Source organism: Lathyrus oleraceus, chromosome 2 (assembly GCF_024323335.1).
Source record: "Lathyrus oleraceus cultivar Zhongwan6 chromosome 2, CAAS_Psat_ZW6_1.0, whole genome shotgun sequence".
Classification (NCBI taxonomy): domain Eukaryota; kingdom Viridiplantae; phylum Streptophyta; class Magnoliopsida; order Fabales; family Fabaceae; genus Lathyrus; species Lathyrus oleraceus.
The window spans coordinates 134,331,169-134,349,883 of NC_066580.1; the positions used below are offsets into that span (position 1 = coordinate 134,331,169).

General features: G+C 35.8%; 1 protein-coding gene across 1 annotated transcript; it reads left to right on the top strand.

The window, feature by feature from the left end:
* Window positions 1-15,100: 15,100 nt before the first annotated feature.
* LOC127121237 (cation/H(+) antiporter 15) lies at window positions 15,101-17,991 on the top strand. The gene is made up of 3 exons (XM_051051798.1): window positions 15,101-15,337; window positions 15,683-16,681; window positions 16,780-17,991. Exons 1-3 carry the CDS (start codon window positions 15,101-15,103, stop codon window positions 17,989-17,991), a joined length of 2,448 nt encoding a protein of 815 aa, XP_050907755.1.
* Window positions 17,992-18,715: the final 724 nt, after the last annotated feature.

Consider the following 18,715-nt stretch of genomic DNA (forward strand, 5'->3'; position numbering starts at 1 on the left):
TTTCATTTGTGAGGTGTTGCAAAAATCCCCATGCCAAAATTCCCATTATTTCTCAACTTGGACCATTTTGCCCTTGGATTTTTAACTGTACACTTGAAAATTGACTTTTTGCATTGACCATTTTTGATGAATTCCAATTATGCACCATGAAAGTACATGTGAAATGGAGTTTGCTCATAAAAAGATCACTCAATTTGGACACTCCATGTGGAAGTTATGCCACTTTGATTATGGGTCATTTTTGAAATTGAATGGACCATAACTTGCCAACCATACGTGGGAATTTCAAGTTCTTGGGCTTTTTAGAAAGGTGAGACCAAGATCTACAACTTTCATGTTGAAAAAATTTTCATTTGAAGCTTCCTTGGACACGTGGTCTTGTGGTGAAAAACTTTCCATTTTTGGAAACTTCCACTACAAGTCACTTTCTATTTTTGGCAATTTTTGTCTTGACTTGATTTTCTCCATTCTTGAGCTTTGAAATGTCAAACAACACTTGTTCCAACATGAATGAAGTGTATCCAACTCATTTTCACCTCCAAAACCATAAAATCAAACACAGTTGACCACAGTTGACTTTTTCAACTGATAGATGAATTTGGCAATGCACTGATCAATTTGAACCCCAATCCTCTGATGAAATGGTTCAATGATGAAACCCTAGCCTCAATAAACTCCATATAATCATGAAATGATCCTCATATCCATTGTAGACCCCACCTCCTAATCATGCCCTGATTGGCCTAATGCAACTGATTAGGGTTGACCAGTGGTCAAAACCCTAATCTCAAGGAATATGCTCCAACACTTGATGATGATGAACCATGATGATGATGATGTATCATTTCAATCAATATGAAGACCAAGCTCCTTGAGAATCACAAAACCCTAATTTGGACCTCCACATCCTCAGATGATTGATGACCAGTCCAATGAAACCCTAGCTTGCACCATGACCTCTTCATCTTCTGATCAAGACTTGAGAGGATGACTTGCACAATGTAACCACATGATATGCAATATGCAATGCCTAATGACCTAAAAATGATATGCAATATGATATGCTAGTCCCAAGAGAGGAGGGCAAATTTTGAGGTGTTACAGTCGGGAGGCAAGGTCTTTGCTTTATCGGGTTCTGAGACTTCTACAGATGATCGTTTGATCCGAGGTACGTGTTATATTAATGGCTTTCCTCTTGTAGCTATTATTGACACAGGTGCGACTCATTCCTTTATATCTTTGGATTATGCTGTGAAACTTAAATTAGAGATATCTGAGATGCATGGGAGTATGGTGATTGATACTCCTGCGAAGGGTTCAGTGACTACTACTTCAGTTTGTTTAAATTGCCCTTTGAGTATTTTTGGTAGAGACTTTGGGATGGACCTCGTGTGTCTTCCACTAGTGCAGATTGATGTTATCCTGGGTATGAACTGGTTGGTGTTTAACCGAGTTTCTATCAACTGTTTTGATAAGACTGTGATCTTTCCTGAGATTGAGGAAGGAAAGAGTTTGTTTCTATCAGCAAGGCAGGTGAATGAGGCAGTAGCAGATGGGGCAGAGTTGTTTATGCTGTTAGCAACTTTGGAGGCTAAAGATAAACTGGCGATTTGCGATCTAGCCGTGGTGTGTGATTTTCCTGATGTGTTTCCTGAAGAAGTGAATGAATTACCGCCAGAGCGTGACGTTGAGTTCTCGATTGATTTGGTACCTGGTATTAGGCCGATATCGATGGCTCCGTACCGTATGTCTGCTGTTGAGTTAACTGAATTGAAGAGTCAGCTGGAAGATCTGTTGGATAAGAAATTCATTCGTCCGAGTGTGTCACCGTGGGGCGCACCAGTGTTATTGGTTAAGAAGAAAGAAGGTACTATGAGGTTGTGTGTGGACTATAGGCAACTGAATAAAGTGACGATCAAGAATCGGTATCCTTTGCCGAGGATTGATGATTTGATGGATCAGTTGGTTGGTGCGAGTGTGTTCAGCAAAATAGATTTGAGATCGGGGTATCATCAGATACGTGTGAAAACTGAGGATATTCAGAAGACTGCTTTCAGAACAAGGTATGGACATTATGAGTATTCTGTAATGCCTTTTGGTGTGACTAATGCGCCTGGGGTATTTATGGAGTATATGAATAGGATTTTCCATCCGTACCTAGACAAGTTTGTTGTGGTGTTTATTGACGATATTTTGGTGTATTCGAAATCTGAAGAAGAGCATGCTGAACATTTGAGAGTGGTTTTAGGGGTTCTACGAGAAAAGAAGTTATTTGCTAAACTGTCCAAGTGTGAATTTTGGTTAGAAGAGGTTAGTTTTCTTGGTCATGTGGTTTCAAGAGGGGGTGTTGCTGTTGATCCTTCTAAGATAGAAGCGGTATCTAAGTGGGAAGCTCTGAAGTCAGTTTCTGAGATAAGGAGTTTTCTTGGACTTGCAGGCTATTATAGGAAATTCATTGAGGGATTTTCTAAGTTGGCGTTACCGTTGACGATGTTGACTAGAAAGGGGCAAGCGTTTGTTTGGGACTCAAAATGTGAAGAAGGTTTCCAAGAGTTAAAGAGAAGGTTAACTACTGCTCCTATTCTGATATTACCAAGTCCGTCGGAACCATTTGAGGTTTACTGTGATGCTTCATTGTTGGGTTTGGGTGGTGTTTTGATGCAGAATAAGCAGGTTGTAGCTTATGCTTCGAGACAACTGAAGGTTCATGAGAGGAACTATCCGACACACGATTTAGAGTTGGCAGCTGTGGTATTTGTTCTGAAGTTATGGAGGCATTACTTGTACGGGTCAAGATTTGAGGTTTTCAGTGACCATAAAAGTTTAAAGTATTTGTTTGACCAGAAAGAGCTGAATATGAGACAGAGGAGATGGTTAGAGTTTCTGAAGGATTATGACTTTGGTTTGAATTACCATCCGGGTAAAGCAAACGTAGTGGCTGATGCATTGAGTCGGAAATCATTGCATATGTCTATGTTAATGGTTAAGGAATTGGATTTAATTGAGCAGTTTAGAGACTTGAGTTTGGTGTGTGAGAGTACTCACAATAGTGTTAAATTGGGAATGTTAAAGTTAACGAGTGGTATTCTGGATGAGATTAGAGAGGGTCAGAAATCCGATGTGCTTTTGGTTGATAAGTTGACTCTAGTGAATCAAGATCAAGGTGGTGAATTCAGAGTCGATGAGAATGGTGTTTTGAAATTTGGTAATCGGGTGTGTATTCCGGATGTTACCGAACTTAAGAAGAGTATTCTTGAGGAAGGACATCGTAGTGGCCTGAGTATTCATCCTGGGGCTACGAAGATGTATCATGATTTGAAAAAGTTATTTTGGTGGCCGGGAATGAAAAGAGAAATTGCGAGTTTTGTTTATTCTTGTTTGACTTGTCAGAAGTCAAAGATTGAGCATCAGAAGCCGTCTGGGCTAATGCAACCGTTGGCTATTCCAGAGTGGAAGTGGGATAGTATCAGTATGGATTTTGTTTCTGGTTTACCGAGGACAATTAAGAATTTTGAAGCTATTTGGGTGATTGTTGACAGATTGACAAAATCGGCTCATTTCATTCCGATCAGAATGGATTATCCGTTAGAGAGATTAGCTGAGTTGTATATTGAGAAAATTGTAAGTTTGCATGGTATTCCGTCGAGTATTGTTTCGGACAGAGATCCTAGATTTACATCGAAGTTCTGGGAAGGTTTGCAGAGGGCTTTGGGAACTAAGCTGAGATTGAGTTCTGCATATCATCCGCAGACTGATGGTCAGACTGAGAGGACGATTCAGTCACTGGAGGATCTTTTGAGGGCTTGTGTTTTGGAAAAGGGAGGTGCTTGGGATTGTTATTTACCTTTGATTGAGTTTACCTATAACAATAGTTTTCATTCGAGCATTGGTATGGCACCGTTTGAAGCTTTGTATGGTAGGAGATGTCAGACACCTTTATGTTGGTATGAGTCCGGTGAGAGTGTTGTGGTTGGACCGGAGATTGTTCAACAAACTACGGAAAAGATTAAGATGATTCAGGAGAAGATGAGGATTGCTCAGAGTCGTCAGAAGAGTTATCACGACAAGAGGAGGAAGTCACTTGAGTTTCAAGAGGGAGATCATGTGTTTCTTCGTGTTACTCCGATAACTGGGGTTGGTCGAGCTTTGAAGTCGAAGAAGTTGACACCTCGATTTATTGGTCCTTATAAGATTTTGGAAAGGATAGGGGAGGTAGCCTATCGTATCGCTTTGCCGCCGTCACTTGCGAATTTGCATGAGGTTTTTCATGTGTCTCAGTTGAGGAGGTACATTCCTGATCCGTCGCATGTAGTCCAAGTAGATGATGTACAGGTGAGAGATAACCTGACTGTGGAAACATCACCTATGAGGATAGAGGATCGAGAGTTGAAGCAGTTGCGGGGTAAAGAGATTGCTTTGGTGAAGGTAGCTTGGGGAGGACCAGCAGGTGGCAATGTGACTTGGGAACTTGAGAGTCAGATGAAGGAGTCTTATCCAGAGTTATTCGCTTGAGGTATGTTTTCGAGGACGAAAACTCTTTTAGTGGGGGAGAGTTGTAACACCCCGATAAAATATGATAATTATTTAAATTAAGTTAATAGTATATTTATTAATTTAATTAAATAATTGGATTATTATTGGAATTATTATTATTATTGGAATAAAGATAAATTGGAATATATATATATAAAGAGTTCCATTTGGTAAAGAGAGTTTTCACGTGAAAGCAGAGAAGCGACCAAAAGTGGAGAAAGGGCAAAGAGAAAGAGCAAGAGCGCAAGGGTTGAAGAAGGGAAAAGCTTGAAGCTATAGGAATTGCCGGATTAACTCAGGTAAGGGGGGTTTATCGTCGTTTAATGGGTATTATGGGTTAACATGTAATGGGTAGTGATAAGCCATTGAATTGACCCTAATTGGGATGATGAGTGCTGAAAAATTGTGATGAATAAGTTATGTTAAAGATGTAATTGAACCTATATTTGGGTGAGTTGTGATTTTCTGAATGTGTAGCTTTTTACGGAATTGAAATCGGAGGTCCGGAAGTCCTCCAACGGCGAAAAATGCGGGAAATTCTGCATTCTGTTCGTGTTAGCGCAGGAACAACTTTCTGTCTTGCGTTAACCGGTTAACCCAGGGTGTTAACCGGTTAACACTGTTGCGAATTATGGAAAATTGCTGTCTGTCTTGCGTTAACCGGTTAACCCAGGGTGTTAACCGGTTAACACTGTTATGATAATTAAAAAAATTAATTTCTGTTTTGCGTTAACGGGTTAACCCAGGGCGTTAACGGGTTAACACTGTTATAATTTGCCAAAAAGCGTATTCTGTCTTGCGTTAACAGGTTAACCCAGGGCGTTAACAGGTTAACGCTGTTGAAATACTGTTAGAATTGCATTCTGTCTTGCGTTAACAGGTTAACCCAGGGCGTTAACCGGTTAACACTGTTAAAAAAATTGTTAAATTTGTATTCTGTCTTGCGTTAACAGGTTAACCCAGGGCGTTAACCGGTTAACACTGTTGAAAAACTGAAAAATTGTATTCTGTCTTGCGTTAACGGGTTAACCCAGGGCGTTAACGGGTTAACGCTGTTGGAAAAGTGAAAAATTGATATTTGAATATTGTGTACGTTTTGGAATGGAATTATGTGTACATATTTGATGATTGGCCTATATTGGGGAATGATATATTGCATGTATGATATAGTAGGGATCATTTCCCGTGGTTTTGAGCAGTATGGGTATTAGTAGAGAGTGCTAATACTGTGTTTTATTATTTGGCATGACATATATGATTCTGTGATAAATATGCTGATGATGTATGATGGTATGCGTAATGATGTGAATATATCTATTATGTATGCAATTGTGGATGGACTGTTTATGGCTTAGAGTGTGAGCACATGTCCATTGTAGATTGTTGTTGATGTGTGCATGCTAGGTGATTTAGCGTGCATAGTATGGCCTTTATGGTGGTAGCTAATTCCCATGGTGAGGAATTAGTGAGTGAGTTATTGTGGATTGTTGTTGATGTTTGCATGCTAGGTGATTTAGCGTGCATAGCATGGCCTTTATGGTGGTAGCTAATTCCCATGGTGAGGAATTAGTGAGTGAGTCACTAGGTCTCAAATGAGTGGGACTAGTGAGCTTGGTAGCCGTATCTGGGTTTGATCGGTGAGGTTGAACTATATGTTCACGAATAGTCGGTACCGCATGCATGGAGTCTCATTGCATAATGTATGTATGGCGTATAATATGAATGGATGTATTCCAATATTATACGTGTGTTTTGTGTTTGTGTTGAGTATGATGATGAGTTGATATTGCCGTTGCTGAATGTGTAATATGATTAGGGTGATGAAATGTGTTAATTTACTTAGCATTACATGATATTTTATAATGCTTATTATATCGATTGAGGAACTCACCCTTACAACTATGTTTCAGGTAACGAGCAGTGATTGAGTAGAAGCTAGTGATTGGAGTCTAGTGTAGTTCCTTAGTGAGTCATGCTCTGGTAGATGTAACATCGGGACGGGATGTTTTACTTGTTTTCATTTGGTTGTTGAACAACTTTACATGTAATGTGTTACATGTTTTGCATGTTGTTAGATTTTTATTCCGCTGCGAATTGTGCAATGTTTTATTTTGATTAATAAATGAGCATGACGAACTGTTTTGATGAATGGTGTGAAGTGTCAAGTGTGACACCCTTAAATTGCATATCTACTCTGATTCATATTTTGTTGTTTTAATTAATTATTGGGGTTTTTTAGAAGGGTGTTACAGTTAACTCCTACAGGAGGCTCTACCAAGGTCCAAACTTGGTTTGTGTACATGGAATCCATTTCAGATTTCATAGCTTATAGCCACTTCTCAGACTCAGGACCAGTTATGGCCTCTTGGTAGGTCACAGGCTCATCTTGATCCATGAGTAATACATCACCTTGATCAGTTATGAGATATCCATATCTCTCAGGTAGGTGATGTATCCTGCTTGACCTACGTTGGTCTTGTTCTACTTGAGCAGGTTGCTCTTCCACAACTACTTGTGTTTCCTGCTCTAATTCCTCCATAGGTGTATCAATGCTTTGTGATTCTTGAATTTCTTCAAGCTCTACTTTCCTCCCACTGATTCCTTTGGAAATAAAATCCTTTTCTAGGAAAACTCCAGTCCGAGCGACAAACACTTTGCCATCAGAAGGATTGTAGAAGTAATACCCTCTTGTATCTTTAGGATACCCCACAAATAAGATTTTTTCATATTTGGGCTCAAGCTTAGTTGAAATTTGTCGTTTCACATAAACTTCGCAACCCCAAATCTTCATGTAAGACATATGTGGTTTCTTACCACTCCATATCTCATATGGTGTCTTCTCAACCTTTTTGGATGGAGCACGGTTAAATGTGTAAGCTGCTGCCAATAGTGCATGTCCCAAAAGGAGTTTGGAAGATCGGCGTGACTCATCATGGATTGGACCATGTCTAACAAGGTTCGATTTCTTCTCTCAGATACATCGTTCCATTGGGGTGTTCTAGGAGGAGTAAGTTGGGATAGGATCCCACACTCTTTCCGATGGTCATCAAACTCTAGGCATAAATACTCACCACTTCGATCTGATCGAAGAGTTTTAATATTCTTACCTAGTTCTTTCTCATTTCTTTTAGTGTGTGGTATGTTTTAGGAGTTTGGATCTTTGTACCAAATCTCTAACATACATTAACACATATATTTTCATTTCCTCACCTCAGATAGTTGTGACTTCTACATAAGTCCAATTACGATTGCTTAACATAGAGCTAAATTTGTCCCTCAAGGCATATCATTCTAGTAAGTGAGATTGTAAGTCTCCCATTCTTCATGGCATTGTATGGAAACTTAACCTTTTTTCCATTCATGAGAGCTAGTGGCATACTTGTTGATTTATCCAAGTTGGAGCCCTTCTCATGGATGATGTCTTGGTTCATGGATTCATACTTGTGAATGAATGATTGAGTGTTCTCCAAAGAATAACTTAATCAATTAAAACTCTTCACTAACATTTGACTAACTTTTTATTAATGTTGCTTTACTTTCATGTCATTTACTTAATGCAATTTAAGTTTTAGTACCTTTATTATTCATTGCCATTTACATTTCATGCAACTTGTTTATGTTTCAAGTCATTTTCACTTTGCTTATTTGAGCCATATCTTGTGATTGTATATATTGTTTGCTTGCCTTTGTTTTTGTTTATGGTCTTATGACCTTAAAACACCTAATAACAACAAAAAACCTTTAAAAAAACATTTTGGTGGATGTTGGATTTGATCTGAACTTTTGGACTTAGAATTATGCAAAATTCCCTATGCTAAAGGACTTGGTCAATGCCACTATCTGAGACTGAGATATCCTTGACCATGCCTTTAATTTGATGCAAGACCTTGAGTGCCTTTGATTCATCTTTCACTCTGTCTCTGGGCTTAATTGTCATACTATTATTATTGTTTATGTCTGATGATTGTTTCTGTAAGTTTGTCAAAGGAATATTTCATCTGATACATTGAAGGTTGCTATCTATGGAAGTGTTGGCTTGGATATTATGGCTATCTTTATTTGATGCCTTGGTCTTCATATGGTTTTCTTGGATATTTCTTATTGCTTGTTGCTTGCCAAAGTCCAAAGGAAAATGGGTTTTTATATGACATTCTTGTCCGTTGGATTACATCTCATTGGTCAAATCTTTTCAACTCTTAACTTTTAATTTTTTGTCTAGGATAGTCCCTTCATCTCCTCCCACTTCTTAAATTTCAAAACTTCTCCCTCTTTTCAAAAACTTTCTTTGTTTGTGTTTTTCAACTTATACATGTTTTAATGATTAGAAACTTTGGCCTTATGCCATTGAATTTTTAAAAACTTTTTCTTAAATCAAACTTGTAAATGAACTTAGCCATATTGACTTTAATTTAAAAAAGACAAAAAGAACTAACAACCCCATTCAATTCTTTGGGCCTTTTTGTTCCTTTTCATCTAAACTTTTGTTAAAATCAATTCACCAACTTCTTCGAAATTTTCACCACGAACTATGGGGTTTTGATCCGTCATTTTTATGTTGGTATGTAGGCATAAGACCGAAGGTCTTGTCAAACACAAAAATATAATCAATGAATTCTTTCCTCATCTCCTCACTCTATATTTTACCAAACATCATTTAGACCAAAAGCATATGGACACAAAAAAGGGCTCCCTAGGAGTACCTAGGATACTTTGGGTGCTAACACCTTCCCTCTGTGTAACCAACCCCATTACCTGTAATCTCTGGCATTTTATTAGTTTTGATTTGAAAACTTCTTATCTTTGGGTTTTGTTTGTGCTTTTCCCCTTTCCTTTGGAAACAATAAAAGTGCGGTGGCGACTCTGATTTTATTGATGTCAAGTTTATCCATAGCTTGATGGTCGTGAATTTACCGCTACACATGACATAGAAAGACCCTTCTTCTGCTTCTTGAGATAATTGGGACACTTAGCTCTTATGTTTCCAAACCCTTCACATCCATGACATTGGATTCCTTTTCCTTGTTTAGTCTTTTCTTTAGTTTTGAGCCTTCTCCCAAAATCCTGATTTTTTCATGTCAAATGACTTATTCTTGACATTTGATATTGTCTTCCAGTCCATCTTATTCATCACTTTGTTGAATTGTCTTCCAAGTAATACAATAACATTAGATATACCTTCCTCTGTATCCAAGTCACATTCATCTTCGAAGTCTTCAACATTAGAAACAAAGGCTATGCTTTTCTTCTTTTCATATTTTTCACTGATCCCTAATTCAAAGGTCTGAAGAGATCCCATAAGTTCATCAACATTCATGTTGCTTATATCTTAGGCTTCTTCAATGGCAGTTACCTTCATGTCAAATCTATTTTGAAGAGATTTGAGGATTTTTCTTACCAACTTAGATTTTGACATCTTCTCCCCCAGAACACTTGAGGCATTGGCTATCTCAATGATATTCATGTGAAAGTCATGAATGCTCTCATCCTCCTTCATTCTTAATTTCTCAAACTTGGTGGTAAGAAGTTAAAGTCTTGACATCTTCACCTTAGAGGTTTCTTCATGAGCAGTCTTCAAGATCTCCCGAGCATCTTTAACAACAGTACAATTATTTATCAGTCTAAAGATGTTCTTGTCCACTCCATTGAACATGGCATCCAATGCTTTGGAGTTTCCCTGAGCTAATTTATCATCTTCGTCATCTCACTCTTCCTCAGCCTTCAGCACATCATTAATCTTACCATCTTTATCTCTAGTCATTGGTGGATCCCATCCCTTGACCACATATTTCCAGGCCTTATTGTCCATGGATTTAATAAAAGCCACCATATGAGCTTTCCAGTAGTCATAGTTGGTTCCACCAAGAATGAGTGGTATGTTCACAAATCCTCCTTCCTTGTCCATTGTACCATAAAACATCTTCTCTGAATCTCACTCAGACACAGAGCAGGATGCCTGCTCTGATACCAATTGAAATTATGGTATGCAGATATCAGATCTCCTAAGAGATATCGAGACACTAATATCTGATCAAAACACAACAACAATATAACATACAGATATGAGAACAAAAAGTAACAGAATACACAAAGTTGTTAACCCAGTTCGGTGTACAATAACACCTACATCTGTGGGCTACCAAGCCAGGGAGGAAATACACTAAATAATACCAGTTTGTAGACCTTCAGCAAACTACCCCCAGTTTACAATCTACTCCCTAATCACTACTCGTGCTTAACTTCTACCTAAGACACACCTAGGTACGAGACCCTTCTCACTTCCCTTTCAATCACAACAGTGATAAATCAAGACAATTACAAAAGATTCAGAAGTCACACTTCACAGACACACAATCATTCAATGCTTAAAAGCTTATGGGTGATTTACAGAACTTACAACTCAATAGAGACAATCCTACTCTTATATCAAGAAGATATTAAAGAGGCTAAGAATTAACAAGAACACTCAAACCCTAACAACACACTAACACAATATTTGATTCGTGCTCCAATTAGGTTCGAGGCATTCTATATATAACCAAAGTCTAGACTGGATTTGGGCTTCATACACACAGCGAGACAACTGCACAAAGTTAGGACAATAATCAAGAGTTTCCTAAAATGTCTCAACATTTAGAAAACATAATAAGTTTAAAATTAAATAGAATCTTTGATTCCTCAATCTTGGATGCCACATAGGATTACTTAATATTCCTAGAATATTGATATATGTTTAATCAATCTACCGTTACCAAGAGTGAACCTATTTCATACAAGATGTCGGACCTACGTGTTAGGACATCTTGTTCAACATGTTGCTACTAAGTTAGTTTTACCAAAATTACTGTCAATCATAAATACAAAGAATTAACACTAAGGATACTTTTCTCTCATTTGAAAGCATATCATTTCTTGTTGAATTCACCAAGAGAAATCAAATTCCTCTTAAGATCAGGTACATGCATTACATCTATAAATAGTCTTATTAAATCATGATGGAGCTTGAATCTCACAGATCCAATTCATTCAATGTTGTAGGCTTTGTTGTTTCCTAGAAGCACTCATCCATCATCTTGATCACATAATTCCTCAAACATGTCCTTATTTGGAGTCATGTGTTAAGTAAAACCCAAATCCATAATCCACTCATTGCTAAAGTTGCTGCTTGGAACCACCAAGACATCAGATGATTCATAACCATCTTGAAAAATGGTTGCATTACCATTATCCTTTCCACCAGTATTGTTTAGACGATCAATGCATAACTTTCTTGTATGACCCTCCTTCTTATAATGATAACACTTAATAGCAAGAGCATTACCATCATAAGAATTTTGTAGAACTTTACCCTTCTTCTTCTCAAACCTACCATCTTTCTTCAAGAATTATCCTCTAATAGATAATCCTTCGCCAACTGAAGATGGTTTATTCTCCTTTCGTTCGTTCAAGTCCTTAGAGTATAAGGGCAGATTGATCATCTTCAAAGGTCAACGAATCTCTTCCATACAAGAGGGTTTCTTTAAAGTGAGCATCAAACTTTGGTAAAGAAAACAACAACAGCAACACTTGATCTTCATCATCAATCTTGACCTTGATATTCTCAACATCATGAATCAACTTGTTGAACGTATCCAGCTTCTCAGCCAAGACCTTGTCTTCACTCATCTTGAATTGATACAAAGCTTGCTTCAGGTATAGACAATTGACCAAGCATTTGGTCATATACAAACCCTCGAGTTTTGCCATACACACCAGTTATCGTCTTCTCCTTCGAGACCTTCCGGAGAACCTTATCACCAAGGTTCAATATAATTGTGTTACAGGCTTTCTCAATCGTCGTCGTCTTCTCCTTCTCCAATATGGCAACAACCATTTTCTGTGATCCTTTCAATGCTTCTAACAAATCCTGTTGAGCAATAAGGGCTTGCATCTTCAAGCGCCACAAAACAAAATCATTAACACCGATGAATTTTTCAATCTCATACTTTGTTGACGACATCTTCTCCTCCACGCTCACCGCACCAGTTTGTTATGAATTGATGTCATCAAGAACAAATCAAAATATGAGATAAATATTGAGTTTCTTGAACAAACACAAGAAACCCTATTAGGTTTTATAAAAGGTAGAGAAGAAGGAAGAAGAAAAATCAGAATTGATTAAAACTACTTTACTATTCACTTCCTCTATAAGGGTTTAAATATTTATAGACTACTAAGTTAACTTAGACTACAAGTTATCTTAAACAATTGCGCTTAAACAAAAGGCCTAATTCGACATGTTAACAAACATAGCATTTTGACTACAACATACTTAAACATACTTCGACTACAAAATGCATGATCAATATGGGAACAGACTTTGACTGCATGCTAAACTTTTGTCAAACTAAGAAACTACCCCTGTCGAGACTAGAGTTCGATCCAAATTCTCACACACATTTTATTTTTGGGTTAATACCTCTTTTCCCCTGCCATTTTCGAAAAATTCCCCTGTAAAAAAAAGTTTGGATTCCCCCCAAACCTTTCGAGATTTCTCTCTTTTCCTCCCTCATTAAACCCAGTAAGCTTAAAAGTTAATGTGTCATTCACATGTATGAATTTTTCATTTTAAATCATTTCCACGCGTGTAAATTAGTATGTATAGTTTACCAAACTACCCCAAATTCATCTTCCCAAGTATGGCTTTTTCATTCCCACACAACAACGTTAATCATTGTCAACCTTTTTCTTTCTCAATCCTCTTCCCCTGGATTCCAACAAGGGTGTTGGTTATGCTTTGTTTCAATCCACCCCAACTAGAACCAGGTTTGTCTCACTCTCATCGCACACCCCATTTTGTTATATCGTCTTATTTTGTAGTTTCCTTCTTTAAAATTTGTGATTTTTTAGAAATCACTTATTGGGTTGTGTTTATAATTTTTCAAATTTGTGCTTATGGTCTTTTGTGGAGGTGTTCGTGATAAAATAACTTCTAGGTTGTTTGAGCCTTTTGTTTCTCATCTCAAATTTGTCAAAGATGAGACCTTGAAAATCTATTATTTGTCAAACTTTATTGTTCCCTTCTTAAAAATTTGTGCTTTTTTAGAAATCACTTATGGGGTTGTGTTTATAATTTTGTAGATTTTGAGCTCATAATCTTTTGTGGAGGTGTTCATGAGAAAATAACTTCTGGGTTGTTTCAGTCTTTTGTGTCTCATCTCAAGTTTGTCAAACATGAGATCTTGAAATTCTATTATTTGTCATATTTTATGGAGGTGTTCGTCATAAAATTGATTCACAGTTCATGCGTTAATTTGAAAATCTGTTATTCTTTTATTTCAATTGAGTTTGAAGAACCCTTGAATCGATTATGTAAATGTATTGTTTAAGTTGTTTTATGGATTTAGTAATATTTTATGTAACAATGTGTTTTTGAATCAAATTATTTGTGAAGTTGTTTTCGTTTTTGACTGATTTCAACGTTAGTCAACCTTTTCCTTTCTAAATTCTCCTCCCATGGATTCCAACACCATTCTTGGGAAGATGAATTGAGGGTAGTTTGGAAACTATGCATACAAATTTACACACGTGAAAATGATTTAAAATGAAAAATGCATACATGTCAATGACACATAAGCTTTTAAGCTTAAGAGGGGAATCCAAACTTTTTTTTATAAGGGATTTTTTCGAAAATGGCCCAAATTATAAGGGGAAAAGAGATATTAACCCTTTATTTATTTATACTTAAGTCTATATTATCATCTCACATTCACATAACTAAAGGTGACTAAATTTTAAATTTTTGAAAGTTCATTTTAAATGTATGATTTTAATTAATAGTCACTTATGTAACTTTATTTTAAGTTATTTGTTTTTCTTCTAATCATTATAGTTTTTTCACAAAAATATTAAATTATTTTGTTTTCATTTGTCTTAGATCACCTATAGTATTATCTGAATCCCTGCTTTTTTGATATTGTATGAAACTATTTTTTTCTTCTTCTTTTGTTTTAACAATATGCAAAATCCTCAAATATAGAATATATATATATATATATATATATATATATATATATATATATATATATATATATATATATATATATATATATATATATATATATATATATATTTATTTATTTATTTATTCTAATTTTAATGGTGGGAGAGTAATATTGAAAACTAATTGAGAAAAATTGTGAATGAAAACAATATTAAATAGGGGTAAATCTATATATCTTTTTTGAACAAGGAATAAAATTAAAAACCTCACAATAAAGAGTTATCTTTGTACACATTTTTCCAACTTAAACCTCAAAAGATTTTATATCCCTCTATGTATCTCTAAATTAAAGAAACTAAACTAGAATTTATAAAAGTTATTACATGGTTAAACCACCAATTTAGCACTAAAAATATCACCATAGACTTCACAAAACAAAACTAATTATCAATCACCAAACCCACAATTCAGCGTTACCATTAACATCTCACAAAGTTAAAGATCCTTCAAATAAATCAAAACATAGGTTTGTCTTTGTTCCCTCATTCTCCAAATGATGTTTGATTTGTAGTAATTAATCAAGGTGACATGGCTGATAGTGCTGTAAACGCGACCGTTAATTCCATTACAACAAATGGAACAATATGGATTTGTGAATATGTGTGTAAGAATCCAAGGTCAAGAGGGGTTTTCTTTTCGGATAATCCATTTAGTTACACATTTCCTGTTCTCTTAATACAAATCTCTTTAGTTTCTAGCTTGACTGCATTTTTACAATTCTTACTTGAACCTATGGGGGAGACCACATTCTTTCCACAAATGCTGGTAATATATTTTATTGGTTCGTTGATTTTTGCTTTAATGAAAGTTGTAACCGCAATATTAGTGATGTGTGCGACCAAATTGTAATTGCACTAAGAAACTATATCAGATGACTTTGGCAGTATTCATTCAAATTTTCTCTCTAAAACAATTATATAAAGTAACACCAGTATACTACAATAGATTTGTTTCAAACATACGTCAAGAGACAGTTAAAAATAAGATTTTATAATTAAATACAAGGAAGATTGAGGTTTAGGTTTAGGGTTTCGAAATTCTAATTTCTAGAGAAACAATTTGATCGAATATTACTAATCAATTATTTTTTATTGAAATTGGTATATTCAGGCTGGCATGATGCTAGGACCATCAGTTATAGGACAAAGTGCTTTCCTACAAAAGTGGTTATTCCCACCAAAAACATTCTACATAAGTGAGACAATTGCATTTTTTGGAGGCATGATGTTTATGTTCTTAATTGGAGTAAAAATTGATATAAGTATCGTTGCAAGATCAGGGAAAAAAGCTTGGGCAATTGGAATATTAACATTTCTTATTCCACTATTATTCTGTTCATTTGTTTGTTTTTGTGCAAAAAAAACATTAGATCCTGATCATCCTCTCTACAAGTCTTTATTTGCCATCACATTCATCTTCTCAAGTGGTTCATTCCATGTAACCACAATCCACTTAGCAGATTTAAAGCTATTAAACTCTGAATTGGGTCGATTAGCGATATCTTCCTCAATGGTTAGTGGAACCATTTCGTTAACGGCTGTTAGCACCATGCTAAGCCGCAAAGATATATTTTCCATGGATAAGGCTTTTCACTTGATGGGGATGAGTTTGTTAGTTATGATTACTCTCATAATATATGTTTTCCGTCCCATAATGTGTTGGATGATAAAACAAACACCTGATGGGAGACAAATGAAAGAATCACACATAATGTCGGTGTTTTTAATGTTAATCGTCTGCGCGTTTTTTAGCGAAGTTATCGGGCAACATGTTCTGGTTTTGCCTATCATTTTGGGCATAGCTGTACCTGAAGGTCCTCCATTAGGATCGGCATTGACGGATAGATTGGATACATTGGTTTCAAATATTTTTTTGCCATTATATTTTCTATATAGTGGTTCTACATTCAACTTTTTTCTAATTGATGGTCATACATTTATGATTGTTCAAATTCTTGCTATTGTTTCATTCCTTGGGAAGGTCGTAGGAACTTTATTGCCTTCAATTTATTGGAAGATGCCAATGACAGATGTTATATCCTTAGGACTACTTATGAGTGCTCAAGGAATCACGCATTTGATTTACTTGCAAACAGGTCTAAATATTACTGTAAGAATCAATAATCCTTTTTATTTATTTATCATCTTGTATTTATATGTGGTCCATTTTCATATAGATAATTTATGCATGTTTTGTTTTGTTTGCAGATAGATGAACAATCTTATGGTAATGCCTTGATAGCAATAGTATGGTTAACAGGAGTCATCACTCCCATGGTGAAATTCTTATATGATCCTTCTAAGAGGTACTTGTCTTTAAATAGGAGAAGAACCATCGAACAATCGACTCAAGATATTGAACTACATCTCATGGCATGTATACACGATCAAGAAACCACGCCTTCTTTAATCAATGTTCTTGAAATGTCAAATCCTTCATTAGAAAATCCTATCTGTTTATATGTTCTACATCTTATCCAACTAAGAGGAAGATCAACTCCGGTTTTCATAGATCATCAACCGCATTGCAAGACTAATCCGCCGCAAAAGAATTATTCGCAGCACATAGTAAATGCATTTCGATCCTACGAGCGCCAAAAATCAAACAATGTTGCTGTGAAACTCTACACGTCAATTTCGCCTTACGAGACAATGCATGATGAAATATGTATGCAGGTTGCCATAAAGAGAGTTAGTTTGTTGATTGTGCCTTTTCATAAGCAATGGAAATCAAATGGGATGACTGAATCAGCCCACCCGATACAGGCGTTAAATCGCCAGCTTCTCAGGACGGCACCGTGTTCCGTTGGGATTCTAATCGAGCGTGGTGCTTTGAATATAAGCAATCCTCTAACAAATGTCACATTTTATAGTGTTGGAATAATCTTTATAGAAGGAAACGATGACCGTGAAGCTTTAGCATACGCGATGCGGATGGCAAATAACCCGATTGTAAGGGTTACATTGATTCGATTAATGGAGCCTCGCAAGAAATATAAGAACTTGAGCAACAGGGATCCAGATGGGGATTTGATTCATATGTTTAAAGTGGATTGCATCCAAATTAAACGACACGGTTATAAAGAGGAAGTTGTAAGAGATAGTGTTGAAATGATAAATGTTCTAAAGTCACTTGAAGGTTGTTTTGATTTGGTTTTGGTTGGTAGAAGACATGAAAGTGAGTCAAGTTTGTTTAGTGGATTAACTGATTGGAATGAGTATCCTGAACTTGGAACTATTGGTGACATGTTAGTTTCTTCAGATTCTACTTTTGATGGTTCTGTTTTGGTGATTCAACAACAAAAGAGATCAGGGATTGGTTATCATGATTTTCATTTAGATTCTGGTATTTTACCAAAGCAAGAAAACTTGACTATTGTGGAATTTCCTAGTGATAGAAAGGTGTGGCCAATTGTTTAATTTTTCTTATATAGAAATAGAAGACAAACGAGAGAGAGGACGTCAGAGAAAAAAGATAGGAGAAAAAGTATATTATTCAATTTTGATGTTAGAGATTATGTAAAAAACATTTATGTTGTTTAATAGTTAGTTGTATATCTTAGGGACACACAGACATAAATTTAAGTTTCATGTATAGTTCATTTTCATTGTTCAAAATTATAGACACTCTAGTTGTAATATGATATTTTTAGGTGTTTATGGAGAAGCGTGCTTATGAATGAATTTTTTCTCTATCATTTTTTCGGTCTTGTTTAATAAATTTTACTATAGTGATTTTAGCAGACTTAGTTAATGAAATCATCCAAAAACATTAATAAAAATTAATTCGTGTTAGACAATATTGGTTTTTTTTATTGAAGTTATTATATCTTCTTATTTGTTTAATGTTAAACACAAAAAAATTATACATTAATTAATATAGAAGATTAAAAAAACCAAAAATAAAAGACAATGAATACGATTTATCTTTGTTAACGTAGTTCGGCCAATAATATCTATCTATACGATTATATAGTAGTTATAGCTCATTTTATCTCTGCGACTATATATAGTTATAGCTCCATATATTAACAGGAAAATAAAAGAACTATCATCAAGGCTCATAGCATAAATACAACAGTTATATTTACACCTTATATAGTCAATCTGAAGCATGTATGAATTAAAGCACTTGTATCATTTC